This window comes from Pseudopipra pipra, chromosome 3 (genome assembly GCF_036250125.1).
Source record: "Pseudopipra pipra isolate bDixPip1 chromosome 3, bDixPip1.hap1, whole genome shotgun sequence".
In the NCBI taxonomy this organism is placed as follows: Eukaryota; Metazoa; Chordata; class Aves; order Passeriformes; family Pipridae; genus Pseudopipra; species Pseudopipra pipra.
The window spans coordinates 33,626,039-33,643,905 of NC_087551.1; the positions used below are offsets into that span (position 1 = coordinate 33,626,039).

A 17,867-nucleotide genomic window follows, 5' to 3' on the forward strand; every position below is an offset into this window, starting at 1 on the left:
ACCTCCCCTGGCACAGCTTAAGACCATGCCCTCTTGTCTTGCTGATAGTTGCCTGGGAGAAGAGACCAATCCCCACCTGGCTACAACCTCCTTTCAGGCAGTTGTAGAGAGTGATGAGGTCTCCCCTGAGCCTCCTCTTCTCCAGGCTGAACAACCTCAGCTCCCTAAATCTCTCCTCACAGGACTTGTGCTCGAGTCCCTTCACCAGCCTTGTTGCTCTTCTCTGGACCTGCTCCAGCACCTCAATATCCTTCCTGAACTGAGGGGTCCAGAACTGGACACAGCACTCCAGGTGTGGCCTCACCAGCGCTGAGTACAGGGAAAGAATCACTTCCCTGGTCCTGCTGGCCACACTGTTCCTGATCCAGGCCAGGATGCCATTGGCCTTCTTGGCCACCTGGGCACACTGCTGGCTCATGTTCAGCTTCCTGTCAATCCAAACTCTCAAGTCCCTTTCTGCCTGGCTGCTCTCCAGCCACTCTGCTCCCAGTCTGTAGCACTGCATGGGGTTGTTATTCTTTTATAAACCAGTGAATTTTGCCTTAGGCAATTTGTTTGTTTACAACTCCTGTTCCTTTGGGTAGGAACCATATCTCCTTAGGGCCAGGTATATTTGAATGTGCACGTCTTCATTTTTATTTCTAATGTATAAACAACAGAAATGCCTGTCAGCCTCTGAAAACAACTGTCTTTTCAGCTATGCTGTCATGGCAGACTGGTTTCATTTAATATTTTATCCAGTCCTTTTAGTACACAATGCAGCTCATTTGTTACTCACTGAGGCATCATTCTGAGTGTATTAACAGCACATTAAATTCCTGTCCAGCTATGGTTTCACAGTGCAAAGGGCAGCTCTCAGTGCAAACCTATGTCCTGATGATCCCCAGCCCCAGGCTGCTGATTTGCTCCTTTTGGTCTTTCCATGGGGTTATGGCTGCCTAAACCTTCTCTCAAAACTGGGGTTCCCTGACATAAGTAATATTTACCTTCAAAATTATGCTGCATAATTTAAATTTAGTTGTTTAATCTAAAGACACTCTTTATTTAGTTTTAAAAGTTATATATACCAGTTGAAGGTAGTGATAAACTCAATTAACTAGGCTGATATAAACCTTATTTAAATCAAATTAAGTGCATTTCTGCAGCAGTTAGCATCTATTTCATTAGATGTGATTAAAAACTGCTTGGGAGTTAAATTGGTGTGACTTTGAATATAGATAAAGCCAAGGGAAGATAGAACTGGCAGCTGAGCCTGAACCAGACTGGAAAGTTTGGAGTCCTTCTTTGTACCCAGAACACCAGGGCTTTGTTTCTTTTAATTAAAACTGGGATACTGCAGAATGTAATGGATGTTGTTTAGAAAAACTGCCCCCTTGTTTCTGATAATTGGATTTTTCTAGCCCAGATTAATATCCTACTATGCCATTTTACTGCATCCAAGAGGATTCCTCCAAATAATTAAAAAACGAGTGCTGAAGACTGTAACCACCTCATTAAGATAAACTTACAACAACATCTTCGGTTCAAATAAGGAGTTCCTTTCTTTTATTCTGGAAAGAGGCCACAGTTTGTTTGGTTTGGCAGCGGCAAGGAACTGATTTTTGTGTATGCAAAAAAGCTTTTTAAGCCATTACTGCTGAATCACTGTGTCTCAAGTAACATGAAATTGGACTAGTAAACTTTGACAAGGGTCTGCAGAAACTAATTTTGAGATGGTTACAGCAAACAAGTAATGAAAAATAAAATATATGTGAAAGTGTAAATATTTCCAGAGAACTTCTGACATGCAGTCTTACACCAAACAGGCTGATAAATGTATCTGCCAATATGTGATGTTAGAAATAATAGCTACTCTGTTTATTCATTAGAATTCTGTTATCAATTTTTTTATCGTTAATATACTATGTAGAAATATTCCTTTGTTAAGCTAAAGGAAGGCTTGCTATGTGATCAGCTGATATTACAATGACAGATCTAATTCACATATGCCATTTTTGTTAGTGTCTGCATTTTTTTTCTGAAGAATTGATACAGAAAATGTCTGATACAATTTAGTTCTAAAAAATACACAACCTGGGAAAGGTACCTGGCCTATCTAGGAAGAACTTGTTGGAAAACTTCAGTGGAAAAATATTTGTAGGCACTGGAGGAGAATGAGAGGGGTAAAAAGGTCCATGTGAATGTCTAGAAAATAAATTAAAATGACTGGAGCTGTATCAATGAACAGGGTCAGAGGGCCATCTGCAGTTAGTGGCCAAGAAGGCCAATGGTATCCTGGAGTGCATTAGGAAAAGCATTGCCAGCAGGTCAGGGAAGGTGATCCTGCCCCTCTACTCAGCCCTGGTGAGGCATATCTGGAGTGCTGTGTCCAGTTCTGAACTCCTCAGTGTAAGAGAGACATGGAGCTCCTGGAGCAGGTCCAATGCAGGATTACAAAGATGATTAAGGGACTGGAGCACCACTTTTATGAGGAAGGGCTGAAGCAGCTGTGCCTTTTGAGCCACCAGAAGAGACAACTGAGAGAGGACCTCATCAATGTCTATAAGTATCTGAAAGGAGGGTATCAAGCGAATGGAGTCAGGTTGTTCTTGGCAGTGCTGAGCAATAGGACAAGATGCAATGGGCAGAAACTGATGCACAGGAAATTCCTCCTGAACATGGGGAAGAACTTCTTTACTGTGCAGGTGACTGAGCACAGGCACAGATTGTCCAGAGAGGTTGTGGAGTCTCCCTCACTGGAGATATTCAAGAACCATCTGCATACAATCCTGTGCCATGTGCTCTAGGATGACCCTCCTTGAGCAGGGAGGTTGGACCAGATGACCCACTGTGGTCCCTTCCAAGCTGACCCATTCTGAAAGTTGTGTGTGCTTATGCTTATCACATAGGTGAGTCCCTTGGGCTCTGCTTAAACAGGGTACTAAGGTACAAACCTAACTATAAATCTGAGAGCAGACTGACGGCACTTGCACATTTGAAATCTTAGTAGGCTGATGGGCACTCCTCTCACTTTTTGATGGCTGATTTTAGATTGAAAGTTGTGCAGTGCATAACTTACTCAGAACTTCTTCTCAGGAAAAAGATCACATCAAAAGCTGTTAAATCCAGTAATGTCACATTTACAGAGGTAAATTGTTAGTGTCTACTTATAGAAATATATTATTTCAAAGTAACATTTTTTAAAAATCTTATTTCTGGCTCCGATTATCAGCAGTACCTTGTTTACTCTGTACTATGTACCATCTGGACTTTGACATGGTCCACCACAATATGTTTCTCTCTAAACTAGAGAGGAATGGATTTGATGGGTGGACTGATTTGATGGTCAGTGGATGAGGAATTTGTTGGATGGTTGCATCTACAAAGTAGTGGTCAGTAGCTCAGTGTCCTGATGGAGATCAGTGACAAGTGGTGTTCTCAGGGGTCCACATTGGGGCCAACATTGTTTAATATTTTCATCAGTGACAGACAGTGGAATTGAATGCACCCTCAGCAAATTTGCAGAGACACCAAGCTCAGTGGTACAGGTGACACTCCTGAAGGATGGGATGCCATTCAGAGGAATATGGACAAGCTTGAAAAGTGGGTCCATTTAGTAAGGTCAAGTGCAAGATCCTGCACCTGGGTCAGAACAACCCCTGGTATCAATACAGACTGGGGGATGAACAGATCAAGAGCAGCCCTGCCGAGAGGGACTTGAGAGTGCTGGTGGATGCAAAGATGCACATGAGCTGGCAATGTACACTTGCAGCTCAGAAAGCAAATCGTGTCCTGGGCTGTATCAAAACAGTGTGGCCAGCAGGTCGAGGGAGATGATTCTACCCCCCTACTCCACTCTTTTGAGACTCCACCTCTAGTGCTGCATCCAGCTCTGGGGTTCCCAGCACAGGAAGGACATTGAACTGTTGGAGCTACTCTGGAGAAGGACCACAAAAATGATCAGAGGGCTGGAACATCTCTGTTGTGAAGACAGGCTGAGAGAGTTGGGGTTGTTCGACCTGGAGAAGGGAAAGCTCCAGGGAGACCTTATTGCAGCCTTTCAGTACCTAAAGGTGGCCTGCAAGAAAGAGAGAGACAAACCTCTTTGCAGGGTCGGTCGCAATAGGACAATGGGTAATGGCTTTAAATTAGAAGAGGGTAGATTTACACTAGATATAGGAAGACTTTTCTTGCGATGATGGTGAAGAAACACTGGAACAGGTTGCCCAGGTTGCCCAGGTTGCCCATCATGGTAGATGACCCATCCCTGGAAACATACTAAACAGGACAAACATCGCTTAAAAGAATATAAGGAAAGCAGTGATGATATTTGTAACTCAAATGTACCAGCTGAAGGAAGCATCTTCACACAGAGAAGATACATTTTGTTCTCGATTAGGCTGCGTTTGTAGTAAGGTAGGGGTTAGATGTCTCTTTTCATATGACATATCTCAGGTATTTTTGTCTCTTTTCATATGACATATCTCAGGTATTTTCTTTGGGTCACATAGTTACATGGGATATTTTAAATAACTATTATGGAGATTTCATGTGCTGGGTGAACTAGATAGGTCCCAAAAGCGTATTTGAAAACATTCCAGGTGTCAGTGGGAAAGTGAAAGGTAATGAAGGTGATGGGTGCCATGGGCCCAGTGATTGTATCTGAAATACCTGTACATTTTGATTGGTTTTCTGGTTTTTGGCACTTGTTTGCAAAGTGTAAGAAGCTCATATCGTAATCTATTCTAAATGAAAAATGCAAGCTATATGCAAAATATATAAATTTTATCTTAATTGTAGGGATATTTTCTTGAGATTTTGTCAGAAGATTTTGTACTAGAACATTTGCCTGAGGCCAACTCAGTGAGTCACTCCAGTGTGCTGTCTGCAGAGGTGGCATGTTGTAGATGATTGAGTAGGAGGAGGATAGGAAGTAAGGCTGTTCCTTTCCCCAGTAAGCAGTTTTATCTGCTGGCCATAGGTGTGGCAGAAATTTCCAGAGGCATAAGCTGTATCCAGATAATTCTGTTCAGTGTTTTGTTTTGGATATGTCCTCCACAAATTGGTTTAATCTTCCAGAAAACATTTATACTTTGGCAATCACAACATGCTGTGGGAATTAATTCTGCATTTAACATGTAGGATGTCCCTCTTGCCTGATGTTGATATAACTCCCACTTGCCTTGGGCTCACCTGCAGAGATCCTGAGGTGCCATTGCTCAGAATTTCTCCACTTTCTTCTCAGCAGTGCTCAGACTAAGGTGCTTACTACTCTACATACTGGGTTCTTCTGCGTGCCAGAATGCTAAATGCTGACAAATACCTGCCACCAGCTATGGGTTTTGTCTTGGGAAATTCCAGGTAAACATGATCCCTCAGCCTCTTGCAGTTAACAGCTGCTACTTTTGCTCAAAGGGAATTCCCACTGACTTTGATCTGTGGGAGAGGACATCACCCTGGTTTTTACCATTACAGTGAGGTAATTAGCTAAAATTAGCTAAAATATTTGTCAAGGACATATGACAGTAGCAATTTCACACACAGCAGGTCAGACTTTTCCACTGCTTATCTTAGTCATGCTTTGCTCTTAACAAAGTTCTCTCTCCACTCCAGTGAAAGAGAGAAAAAGAAAACAAGAGTAGCAAATACAGCACAAGGCACATAATTACTTATTAGTCTTGTGAAATAGCCTTTTACAATCCCAGTGGTCAAAGCTGCAATGACCATTTGTATTAACTCTTCCAGACTTCTAGCATCAACAGTTTGGTATTTTGTGTCATTCTGACATAAGTAAGGCACAAAGATCCTTTAAGATCACTGTACTCCCCACAGTTGGTGTGTGTGTCAAACAGGCAGTCACTTAAACAAGGTAGCATCCTGCCTTCTAAGCACCAAGGAAAGGTCTCTGGGATAGTGTAAGGGCATTTTCTCTGTGCAAACATCTGATAATATTAATTCACATTGAAAAATACCTCCTCTAACACTAAGTCTATTGAGAAAGCCCCAAAATGATCCAGGTGCTTTTAGGAGAAGACATGCAGCAGAAATGTGGGGGTTTGAGTGTGTGTACTCCAATTCATAGTTCCTTGGTGGAGGTGCTTCCCTGTGGCAACACTTCTCCTGCACAGCCGTGCCCTCAGATGAGAAGAGTTGCTGACTGCAAGGGAAGGTTTTGAACCACGCCAATACTTCACTGTTTATTTGCATTATATGGACAGACCCTGCCCCCAGGCTGCTGTTAGCCTTGGAGAGCTTCAGGGGAGGCTTTGTCTCATGTTCAATGATGATGGTCACTAATCAGAGCCAAATATATCTGGCTGTGAGCCCTGTCTCAACCCCGAGCTTGCTGTGTGACTATTAGCCAGTCACTTTGGTTTGCTGAGTCTTGTTCTGTCTCTGCTAAGATGAAGACAGCAGTATTTCTATGCCTCACAGTGGGAACACTCTTTACTGTCCAGCATGTTCTCTTTGTCATCTTACAAATTCTGTCAGGATAAAACCTAGGGATTTTTAAACATTTTTTTGCTCTGGTCGACTGAAGCAGTAGCAGCAGGTCCAGCTATGCTGCTGGTAATCTGGCAGCCCTGGAGCTGCAAGTGGTTCACCAGCATGTTGAGCTGCTGTCCTGTCTACACACAGCATCAGATGAGTGCCAAGTGTACACTGTGTAAGGTGCACTACACCTTATGGTAAAAGTTTCTGAAACACAGAAGCCCGCTGCAGGTGTTGGTCAGTTTTTCTGTGCTCTTGGGGTCAGTGTGGTGACTGGGGTGGGAGAGCCTGTGATGGGACAGTTGGACTGGGGTGCTAGAGACAGTGAGCTGGATCTGCTAAAAAACTGATCCCAAACTGCCACCTGCTGAGCCTGGAAGAAACATGCAGCAGAAATTCCTGCCTATGTTCAAGGCTTCCTCAGGAGGGAACCTGAAGCGTGACTGTGTGCCAAAATCCGAGTCAGTAGCCAGGGGCAGATACTAAACACAGTATCACTGGGCATGTGAATGAAAGTTAGCCCACCTCTTCAGGTGCCCAAACAGGAACAGTGGTGTTGAATGTAGAACCATGGCCTGAATTGCTGATCTGGGGGTGCAGCCAAGAACTCTACAGAGTGAGAAAAAATACGATATAGTAGCAGATAACAGCTTAAGTAATCCTTTACATGAGGTCATAGAAATAAAGTTCTGCTGTGTTGTTTAATTATAGGAAGAGAAGCTCATCATGAGAATTTTGAAATCATAAAGATGCCACTGCAGCATCAGATGCAGGAAAAAACTTCCTTTTTCTTTAAATAAATCAAATGCCTTTGCAATATAAATCAAATTCAGCTCAAGCACAGTGCACCAGTACTTAGAAAGCTGGATTTTGTTTGGCACCATGATGTTATAGCAAACTTGTTGCAGATCCTCTTCATGATGCTCATTTTCAACTGTCTGTTGAACAGTTTGCAAAATACATCACAGATCCTCATACTTCAAATAAAGATAATAATTATCCACCTAGATCAAAACCTCTTCTAAGCAAGGCTATTTTGCCATTTATGTTTACAATGCCTAGTAAAATGGGATCTCATAATAATTTATGATGTCTGGAGGGCAGTGTGAAGTGAAAAGAAGACTGTTTGGATTTAATTTATGCTTAACAAGTATGCTTTATTTTTAAAATAGTGCAGGAGGAAAAAAAAGGAGCATGGAAACAAACAACTACTAACAACAACAAATCAACGGCCAAAAACTATGTTTATAAATACATGTAGCAAACCTCTAATGCCACCTGCTGAGGAAACACTGAAAATGAGAAAGAAGTCTCCAGTAGACCACTAATTGCATTATTCTTGTTACTGATTTCTTTTAAAATTTATATTATATAAAAAAAAGAAAATATTTTAAGAAAATTAGATGTGTTACTCTGAGTATAACCAAGTGGTTGTACATTCAAATACCCAAGTGATAGGAGTTTCTTTTCAACCCTACTCCAGACACTGACTCCTTGTAATCAAGAATTGGTCCTACTGTTTAATTTTCTTTCTTCACTCCTAAATTAGCCATCAAAAAAATTATCCTGAAATACATTTCCATCTTTTAATGTGTGAAGGATAGCTTATTAGCAGCACTGACTCCTTAAGGATATCACTTTAGCACTCATCAATAGAGGAAAAAAAAGCCATTTTCTTAAGCAAACCCTGTTACAGAGCAAGTACATACAACCCCAAATACAGCATTGATCTTTCTTAGTAGAAAATAGAAATAGAAAAACAGTGAGGCTTATTTTTTTAATATCCTTAGAATATTTTAAGCTAGCATGAACCTGCTGATACCTGAACAGTTGTACTGTGGCACTAAATGCACAGAATGGGTCAGGTTGAAAAGGATCACTGGTGAGGTCATCTGGTCCATCCTCCCTGCTCAAGCAGGGTCCCTAGAGCATGTTATTCGGGATTGTGTCTAGAGTTTTGCCAGTGAGGGAGACTCCACAACATCTCTGAGTGATCTGTTCCAGTGCTTGGTCACCTGCACAAGAAAGAAGTTCTTCCTCATGTTCAGGAGGAACTTCCTGTGCATCAGTTTGTGCCTTGTCCTATTATTGGCACCACTAAGCAGAGCCTGGATCCATCCTCTTGGCACCTCCCTTCAGATACTTATAGACATTGATGTGATCTCCTCTCAGACACCTCTCCTGGCGGCTCAACAGGCACAGCTGCTTCAGCCCTTCCTCATAAAAGAGGTGCTCCAGTCCCTTAATCATCAGCAAATTTGCAGCATCTCTTGCATACTACTTACCCTGCAAATATACACAAATACTGCTGCTCTACAGAAAAGAGAAAACCAAATGAAAAGTCGTTTGGATGGACAGAGTATTGTTAAACAGGGGGCACAGTATTCAAAATAAAACAAATGGAAATTGTTAACTAGGTAGATTTATCTCAAAGTAAAATACCTGTAAAGTAGGGGCTTGTTTTCATTTTGAGATAGAGCATATAAATACAGTGTAAAACTATAATAATACAATAGTAAGATGAACCTCTGGCTGCAGCAGTAGCATTTTTTAAAACAGACATAATAACATTTCACAAAGTAACAGGATAAAGACAACAAATATATCAAATTAGTTTAGGCATCAAGTTGTTAAGCACCTTTTGAAGTTCTTTCAGATGAGAGGGATGGAAGCAGAAAAGTATTTTTAACCAGTTACATTTACTGAAAGGAGAATAAACAAGCTGTTTGTGTCGTTTATGCATTTTCTTCCTGAAAGGAAAAAAGGACTTAGAACGTTCAGGACCCTTCTCATTTAAATGTCTGAAACAAAACACAATGGAAGGCATCAACAGTGTGGAAAACAAAGGCTGTCAGTCCATCCACTGTAGACTTCCTGATAAATCCTAACCCCAGTGAGATTTAACAGGCCACATCATTAACAGTAAAGACCACCACACCAGCAGCACAAATGAAAGCTGTTAAGCCTATCAAACAGACAGATGTGCAACACATTACTGCGCAGAGGAAAACAGGACAGTAACTTTGAGGATACTCATTGGCCTAATTCATGAAAAGAATAAAAAAGAAGAGTCTACTGAGACTCTTAATACTCATATAGCAGAAGAACTAATAAAACAGATATTTTGACACATAATGGTTTCAATTCCAGTTGGACCTTTCTGTTACACTGGTTATTGCCTCAGGAAAATGGTCTTCCCACATCTGCCTGAATGCACTACCATCAAGCAGACTCAGCAACAGCACAAGCAAATTGATGTCTAAAATCCAGGAGGAAAAACTCACCAGGCAATATTAGTATAGATAAAATTTAGAACAGGTCTTTGACGAAGGCCTTCTGGTGCTAGGAGTACAAAGGCACACACCTGTGTCCAGGGGTTCTACAATTTTATAGTACTATCCATCCAATCCAAGAACTATCCACTCCCAGATCCTCCCCAGAATTGTCCCCCTGGTGTGCTTCCCCAGAATTGAGTTGGAGGTTTCAAGACCTCTTTCTTCCTCATCTTCCTCCTCCTCCTCCTTCCGGCATGCGTTATCCTTGGAGCTTCTCCAAGGTTCCAGGCCTCCAAAGTTACCTTGGCTACAACCTTGTTGGTGATATCTTGTTTTTTTGGCCTAGGGTGCATATGTTCTTAAACAGGGTGCGTTTGCTACAGTCTTTCCTTGAAAAAAACCCTAAACAAGTCTAAAGAATTTAGAAAATTTGATATATAGTGTGAGAAAAGGTTCGATAAACTACTATTCTAAAGTGTGAGAAACTACACAGCTATACTAAAAATCCATGTTTACTGCACAGCTACATTAAAATCTACAAAAAGCTAAAAATCCTAAAAATTCTAAGGCATCAAAATAAGAATTTGCTCATCTGATGCTCACCAGGATGGATTTTGACTGGACAATATAATATGTTGAAATACTTTCCACTTCATCTTCACAGTTGCCATCTTAGTTTCCCTGGAAAAAAAAGCCATAACTATTCTAAGTTACTAGAATTCTAAGTTACTAAAATCACTGAAAAGTATGAAAGTTTCCTAATTTCCTGATCTAAAGCATAGATCTTAGATTACCACAGTCATAAATGCTCAGATACACCTCTGTAACTCACTGGTCCTGTATTTTGTTCCATGTGGAGGAGTTACCATCCCTGGAGGTGTTTAAGGAAAGACTGGTTGTGGCACTCAGTGCCATAGTCTAGTTGACATGGTGGTGTTCAGTCATGGGTTGGATTCTACAATTTCAGAAGTCTTTTCCAAGCTAAATCATTCTTTGATTTCCAGTGCAAAATACAAAACGCACCTAACAAATACATGTATTCACAGATTAAATACTTTGAATAAAATGTATATTAAAATGTAGTTGAAGCTAACACATGTAGTTTCTTCCACGTTGTATAGTAATGTTATTCCCAAAATATGAATAAGTTGGATTTTCCCAGTGTGACAGTATTTTTTTAATATAATTTTGAATATAATTATAATTTGAATATATTTTTGAATATAAAATATGATGGCCAGTCACAGACTGAACAGACACTGGGAAACTGGTAAAATGATGAATACTGTTTTGTTCTCCTCACAACAGCCACTTCTTACGTTAACTGATCATTAACACTGATTTTGAAACTTAGAGAGAAGTATCTTAGATTTGTTATTTGAAACTTGCCTTTTAAAGCTTAATATCTATAGGTGACTAACAGAGGATTTTGTTTGGAGGCTTGTTTTTCCTTTTTTCTTTTTTTTTTTTAATTCAAACATTTTTACTTTTTTTCTTTTTAATGACAAATTTGCCTAGTCTCTGTGATATGACAGTAAGTTTCTTTGGAGGAAAGACCATTTAAAACAAATACACGCTCGCAGCACACAACTGCTGCAAAGCTGGTACTAAATGTATGTACTTAACATGATCTTGCAACAAAAGATGGCTGTCTTCCAGCAGTTTTCATTGCAGTGCTCCACAAATTTCATCCCAAATGCTAGATACCATTGTGATTCAGAAAGATATGGAAACACAAGCAATGAAATAGATGAGGGAGATCAATTAGTTGAGGGAGAAGTGGAAAGTAGAAGTCACTTGCAGATGATCTTACAGAAATGAGCATACAAATCTTACTTAAACTTGTGAAGGTCCACTGATGTAAATGGCAACAATTTCTTATGTTAAATTAGACCCTATGAGATGCTATTATCTAGTCTTTGGTGAAGTGTTGACTTGAGAAACATGGCTTGCACTTTTAAAGTACTGAAATTTCATACATTAGCATCATAATTTAGTTTCGTATTTTTAAGTGCATTTTTTTTTCTGGCATTTCAACAGAAGCCTCTCACACAACCTTGTTTTTAGTAGAAGAAATAAAAGGTCAAAATATGCTATATGGAGCAGGCGATGTGATTCTCTGTGTCTAGGTCCCTTGCAACATAGGCAAAAAGTTGCAGTTTTTGCTGTAGGCACAGCTGACATCATCTCTACATTGTTGTGTCTCTTGTATGTGCACAGCGTGATCTAGAAAGCGGGTCATAATGGAGACAATCCCACTGCAAGGCTGATAGTACAAGCTGTGCACAAAAGAACTGTATACAGCTACATACAGCAGAGATACATTGCCTTTCTATTTGTTGTGCTTCTCAACGTGTTCAAATGATTTCCAGATGATGAGTTTTGTTAGTATAGAATTAAGGTAGGATTTTAAATTTTCTTTAAAGGCCTCATGATAACCTGGCACATTTTAGAGCCAAAGCTGAAAAACTAGTCACTACATATCTGAACAGAAGAAATTGCTATGATGGATCAGACTACTTCAATTTAGTTCAAAGCCCTATTACTGGTGTTGTCATGTCACAAAAGCTTCAGAGGAAAAGGCAAGTAGAACTGGTTCAGGTTAGAGGGGGTGTGGCAAGTTGTCCATTGTCTGTAGTTCAGGAAATACAAAACCCCTTACCTTTTACCCCATCCAAACATCTTATCTCTTTGCATTAACTTAGTATTCTATTGAAAGGTACTTATTTCCTGTATAAAACATCCAGATCACCTTCCAAGATCCCTAACTTTTTGTTAAAGTTTTCAAGTGTGTAAGAAAACACCCTCATTTCTGAGGCTTTCACTGTCCAGCTTAACGCCTTAGATATACAAAGCTTTCTCAACAAGAGCAGAAATCCTGTGCTGTGCAGGTCTGTGATACTTCAGGCAGCTGGCTGGCACGGCCAAGAGCCCATGATAGAGACTGAGCCCCCCTTTACTCAGTTTAATGCCCTATCCTCATCTATAGTACTTTTAAGTACTTCCTTACCTCTCCCCTTCTGTCTCCACAGGTCCAGAAGATGGACAATTTTTTCCATTATGCAATGGAAAACTGCCAGGGCAAAGCTTGCTTTTCTGCAGCTGAGAAAGCCACAAGGTGAGGAACCTCCCACTCTCCCCTCTCCTAAGTCACATAGAAGTCAGTGTAGCAATAGCTCAGATACAGCTTTGTGCACCCATAACCTGCTGGAATGGGTGCCCTGGACTTGAGATTTCTCTATTTGTCTTCTCTGCTTTGCAGCCTGTCTTTATGCTGCTGCAGCAGCCAGTGCCACAACATCAGGACACACGGGCTTATCTGAGCTGGCATTCAGCTTGGTAAGTCAAGTTCAACTAGCAAAGAACTGCAGTTAGCAATTCAACACACACAATCAGTCCAAGAATCTTCATAAAGACATAATTACATTCCAGCCTCTGTTTAAAATTGTGGAAACTATACCCAGTCACCACATCTAAATGTGAATTCATGGATTTTAAAGCCTAATTCTGTGCTATTTTTAAAAAGAAACAAAACTCTTGCCTTTTGTTGTATTTGTGTATCTGAGCCTTTTGTCTCAAAAGTATTTCTTCACAGCAATACAGAGCATTAAAACATATGTTTTATAAATAAAATACTTTTATTAGACTAGTACATGGGTTATTTTAAATCAAGAATTAAAATACAGTTGGTATTAAACTATTGTTTCAGTTCATTTCACTAAAGTCAAAGTTACTGTAGATTACTCAGGAGGTAATATTTATCTGGAAATTTTTTATTTTTTTTTTTTAAATATAAGTAGACTTTCTTTTTCCTCTTTTTATTAAGCATGTTTTGGCTATATAATTTAAACTAGACAACTTAGCTAATAGAGCATAATACTAAGCAAAACCAGAACTTAACTGGAACTGTTAATAAACTGTTTTACTGATCTGTTCCTGCTTCTGATGTGAAAATTATCCCATCACTACATCTATGCTTTCATTTCATTAAATACAATTATTTTTCATTGTGCTCTCTGAAAGAGCTCCATCCAAGAAAAACATTTAGAGATACTCCAGATAACTAATCCAGGTTATTGGGTAACTGCTTCTAAGAAGACTCCTAGATAGAGCAAACTCTTCTATCGTTTCTTCTTGTTTTATAGAAGCATCATAACACTCTTTACCTACTTGGACACCAGCCACATCCTGGTACAGTACTCAGAAATGGAAAAACATACTTGGGTGTGGCCTCTACAGACCACACTGTCACCTGAGCATTCAGTTACAGTGGTTTTCCATAGAGTCGGAAATGTAAGAAAACAGCTGGCCACAGCAAAACAAAGAGCAGTCTCTTCTAAAACAAGAGACCCTTTATACAATAAACAGGCTCACTGTGCCACTTCAGAATGATGCAGTGGCAAGACAGTATAAGCCTCAACTTAGATTAAAAAACGGTAACCTGGTGTATATATATCTTTCAAGCCCACAGATAGACTTGTGAATTATTTCAATTTGCTGTTCTAAATATCAGCTGTATCAGAAACCTCATTCTGGCCTAAGTTCTACTAACTACTAAGTTAGTTATCCTGCAGCTCCTTTGGGATGCTGTTACAAGCAATGTTGTTGCTTTTGTTTCAGATAGTATGGCTACATTACTTCAGGAATCGTGTAACCTTTTGGATACATTTCTATTTTTACATGGTATCTCTCATAGGCTCAATGACAATAATTTTTCTGTCAATCCTCAGTTGAAAGAAATCTTATAGGCAATGCTTTGCTCATCACCTAAACCAGTGGCTGTTTTCATGCTCCTCAAATGCAAAATAAAATTTTAACTTAGGCCTCTTCCTTCAGTAAGAAAGGTGTGTCAAGTCAGTCCCACTGAGTCTTGTTATTGTACCACTGTAATGGGATCATTTTCAGCATGTGCCCCCCATTTCCTCAGAGGAATAAGCAGGGCCTGTCTCTGTGCTCTTCATTGATCCTGATGTCTCAACAGTCTTGGCTAGATAAGGTGAAGAACCTGGACTGCTTTACCTTTTTTAAGGGACAATTGGATGAAAGGGGTTCCAGCTTTAATAAGTATTTCCTTTTCTTCCCCTCCCCCCAGTGTAGGAGCAATATAAGTTGATGCAACTTAAACTCCTTGTCAAATAATTTAACCCAGACCAGTAACACCCTCATGATGTAACATCCCATCCTGATGACTCTGTCATTCTATGAAAGACTTAACTGCATTAACTTAAATTCATGTCAAGTTAAAAGGAAGAACCTCTCTTATATAGGATTTCTTCTGCACACCCATTTCATGGTAGGTTTCTGTATTTTTTGCTGATCTTTTATTGCTGCCCATATGCCAGACATTCTTCTGCCAGCATCCAAATATATCTGTTCTCAAAAGATTTAACATGGATTTATTTTAAAATACAAAATTTGATTGTTCATATATAGTCTGATATTTATCCCAATGTATATATAGCAAACAGGGCTAAAAAACACAGATTTTCCAACAAGTGTTTACATTTCCATTTAATATGAGAATACTTTCCCGTTATATAGTAAGAATATGAAGTACAGAAAAAACAAATTAATATAATGATCTGGGAAAGAGAAATGTTACTGTTTTAGAGAGTCATCTCCTGCATCTAGAGGAAATATCACACATACCTTATAAAGTTGTACACAGTACTGTAATATATATGACATAATTTTCCAATTTCTTGGAAGAGAGTCATGAAAGCCATTTATAAACAACTAGCTCATATTTTCTCCAGAATAAATCACACGAATTACATGTAGAAACTGGAGTAAGGAGGGATTATATAGCAGTGCCATTAAAACAGTCCAAAAAAAGCACTGATCCTACAGTTGAATCTGAGTAGTCATACACCTGAGCAAGACCAAGAACAGTTTCTCCAAAAAGTCTGATCAAAATTCATTAATAAAATCAGACAGAACAATAATATTAGCATTTGAAGAGTATGACAGTACAGTAAGATCATTGAAAATATCCCTGTTTTATCAATTACATTCCAACAAAAATCATAATCTGAATCACAAGTATACTGCATAGCTGCATAAGCACCAAGATAATATAAAGTAAAAGCTTATCCATCAAGTCCTTCTGATAAAAGGTCCCCTATAAAAATGCCAATTTTTAATGTACATTTAAGTACTTATGGCAAGAGGTACTGATTCCATAAACAAAAAGTCACTGCAAAGTCTGAAAAAAAAATCTAAAACCTGAAAAAAATCAAAAGTAGAGCATTTTCTAATGGTCTGAGAAACAGCAAAATTCACTCCAGTTCCTGAGATAAATTGCAGATCAATTGTGAAAATTTACCGGATTGTACCACACTCTCTTTCCCACCTTCTCTTACACACTGCACACAAGGTCGGTACTGAAGCATCTACTAAACTCACAAGTCAGCAAACCATGTGAAAGCTCAAAACATTCACATTTCCTTTTCCATTATAAAAACAAGAGACTGGCAACTTAGGTGAGAGACAGATAGACTTTTACCACAGTCTGTCAAAATAATTTCCAGGCAGAGGCAGTTGTTTTAAACTAACTGCACTTACATCTTTTAAAACTAATATAATTTTGTGTTTCTATCCTGTTTTCACTGACAACTGTGCTCTTATTCATGCATCTGCTGTTTAAAAGAGCATTCCGTACATGAGTTCAAACTCCCGGGGTCAAATTTTTTAAAAGAGCATGCGTCACCTAACAGCTCAGCAGGTCTCTGTATGCTGGAACCATCAATGTGCTTCATTGCTACTAGCCATATGGTCAGTTCCTAACTTAGCATTAATGTTGTGCTCCATCTTCTGTAAAACTGCTGGAAGATCCAGAACAGAAGAAATAATATAATGAGGTACTGGGGAGGTATCTACCGGGGTGGTCATTGCTTTGTTTAACCAGACCGTTGCTTTCAAGCCAGCATTCAGGCCTCCTTGAATATCTGTATCTAGAGAGTCACCAACCATCACACACTCTGCAGGCTGCACCCCCAGGAGATCGCAGCAGTAATGAAATATGGATGGCGCCGGTTTCTCTTCTTTCTGCTCTCCCCCTACAACGATAGCATCGAAGTAGGGCTGGCAGGCGCACGCCTCGATCTTCTCCCTCTGCGTCTGCCTGTCGCCGTTCGTGAGGAGCAGCAGGCGAACCCTCTTCCGCAGCTCCGTGAGCATCCCCCGCGTGTCCTCGGCCAGCGTCAGGTGCTGCAGCCGCGTCGTCTTCCACAGGTAATAGCACTCGGCCGCCAGGTCGCGGTTCGCCTCCCCCCCGATGGTCTCCTGGATCGCCTCCTCCCAGTGCGAGATCCGCAGGTCGGTGATGCACATCTTGGCGGGATCGTGGCACTCCTTGAGAAGCTTGGCCTGGACCTTGTCGCAGATGGCGCGCGCCTCTCCCTCGCCGTAGTGGTGCTTGGACTGCAGGGCGCTGATCACCTGCAAGGGACACGGGGCCGCGCGTCAGGGCGCTCCCGGGAGCGGCCCCCAGCTGCATGTGGGCAGGGGAGGGGAGCGCGACACTCGCGGCCCCGCGGCCGCCGGGCCGGGAAGAGCCGGGCCGGGAAGGCCGGTGGCCGCGGACCTAGCGCCGGGAAGGGGACAGGGGCAGTACCTCCTCGATGGCACGGCGCCCGGCCGCCGCCGTGTCCACCAGCGTGTTGTCCAGGTCGAAGAACACCGCCTTGACGCCGTGCAGCCCCATGGCGCCGCCTCCCGCGCGAGCCGCCCCGCTGGAACAGCGGACGGGAGCGCCCCAAGCCGCCGGCACAGCCGCCCGTGCCGGGCACAGCACGGCGGGGCCGCCCGGGGCCTCCCGGACCCGCCCCGGGCCCGCCCCTCGCGTCAGGCCCGAGGGGCGGTGCGGGAGGGGAGAGCGTTCCCCGCTGGGCGGTGGAGGGAGGTCGGCCCTCCCCGCCAGGAAATCAGGGTCGAACTTACGCCAGGCCCTGGAATGGGCTGTGAGGAGATCCCGCGAGCTTGTGCGGGGCTTGGGAGGGGAAGAAAAGGCTGCGGGAGCTCCGGTGCCCTGGGAGCTGCAGCAGAATGCAGAGGGAAAGGGAGCCGGGGCGGGGCGGCGGCTGAGCCCGGGATTAGACTGCACCTGCGCCCGGGATCAGA

General features: G+C 41.5%; 1 protein-coding gene and 1 long non-coding RNA gene across 2 annotated transcripts in view; one reads left to right on the top strand and one right to left on the bottom strand.

The window, feature by feature from the left end:
* The window catches only part of LOC135411250 (uncharacterized), a 62,217-nt gene extending 48,925 nt beyond the window's left edge, over positions 1–13,292 (top strand). Inside the window, exons 2-3 of the long non-coding RNA XR_010429062.1 lie at positions 12,779–12,864; positions 13,009–13,292. This is a non-coding gene — a long non-coding RNA (uncharacterized LOC135411250). The remainder of the gene's footprint in view (positions 1–12,778; positions 12,865–13,008) is intronic.
* Positions 13,293–15,230: 1,938 nt separating this feature from the next.
* NANP (N-acetylneuraminic acid phosphatase) lies at positions 15,231–17,848 on the bottom strand. Its single transcript, XM_064648591.1, has 2 exons — positions 17,362–17,848; positions 15,231–17,186 (listed from the first exon to the last, which is right to left on the bottom strand). Exons 1-2 carry the CDS (start codon positions 17,449–17,451, stop codon positions 16,491–16,493), a joined length of 786 nt encoding a protein of 261 aa, XP_064504661.1. The 5' UTR covers positions 17,452–17,848; the 3' UTR covers positions 15,231–16,490.
* Positions 17,849–17,867: the final 19 nt, after the last annotated feature.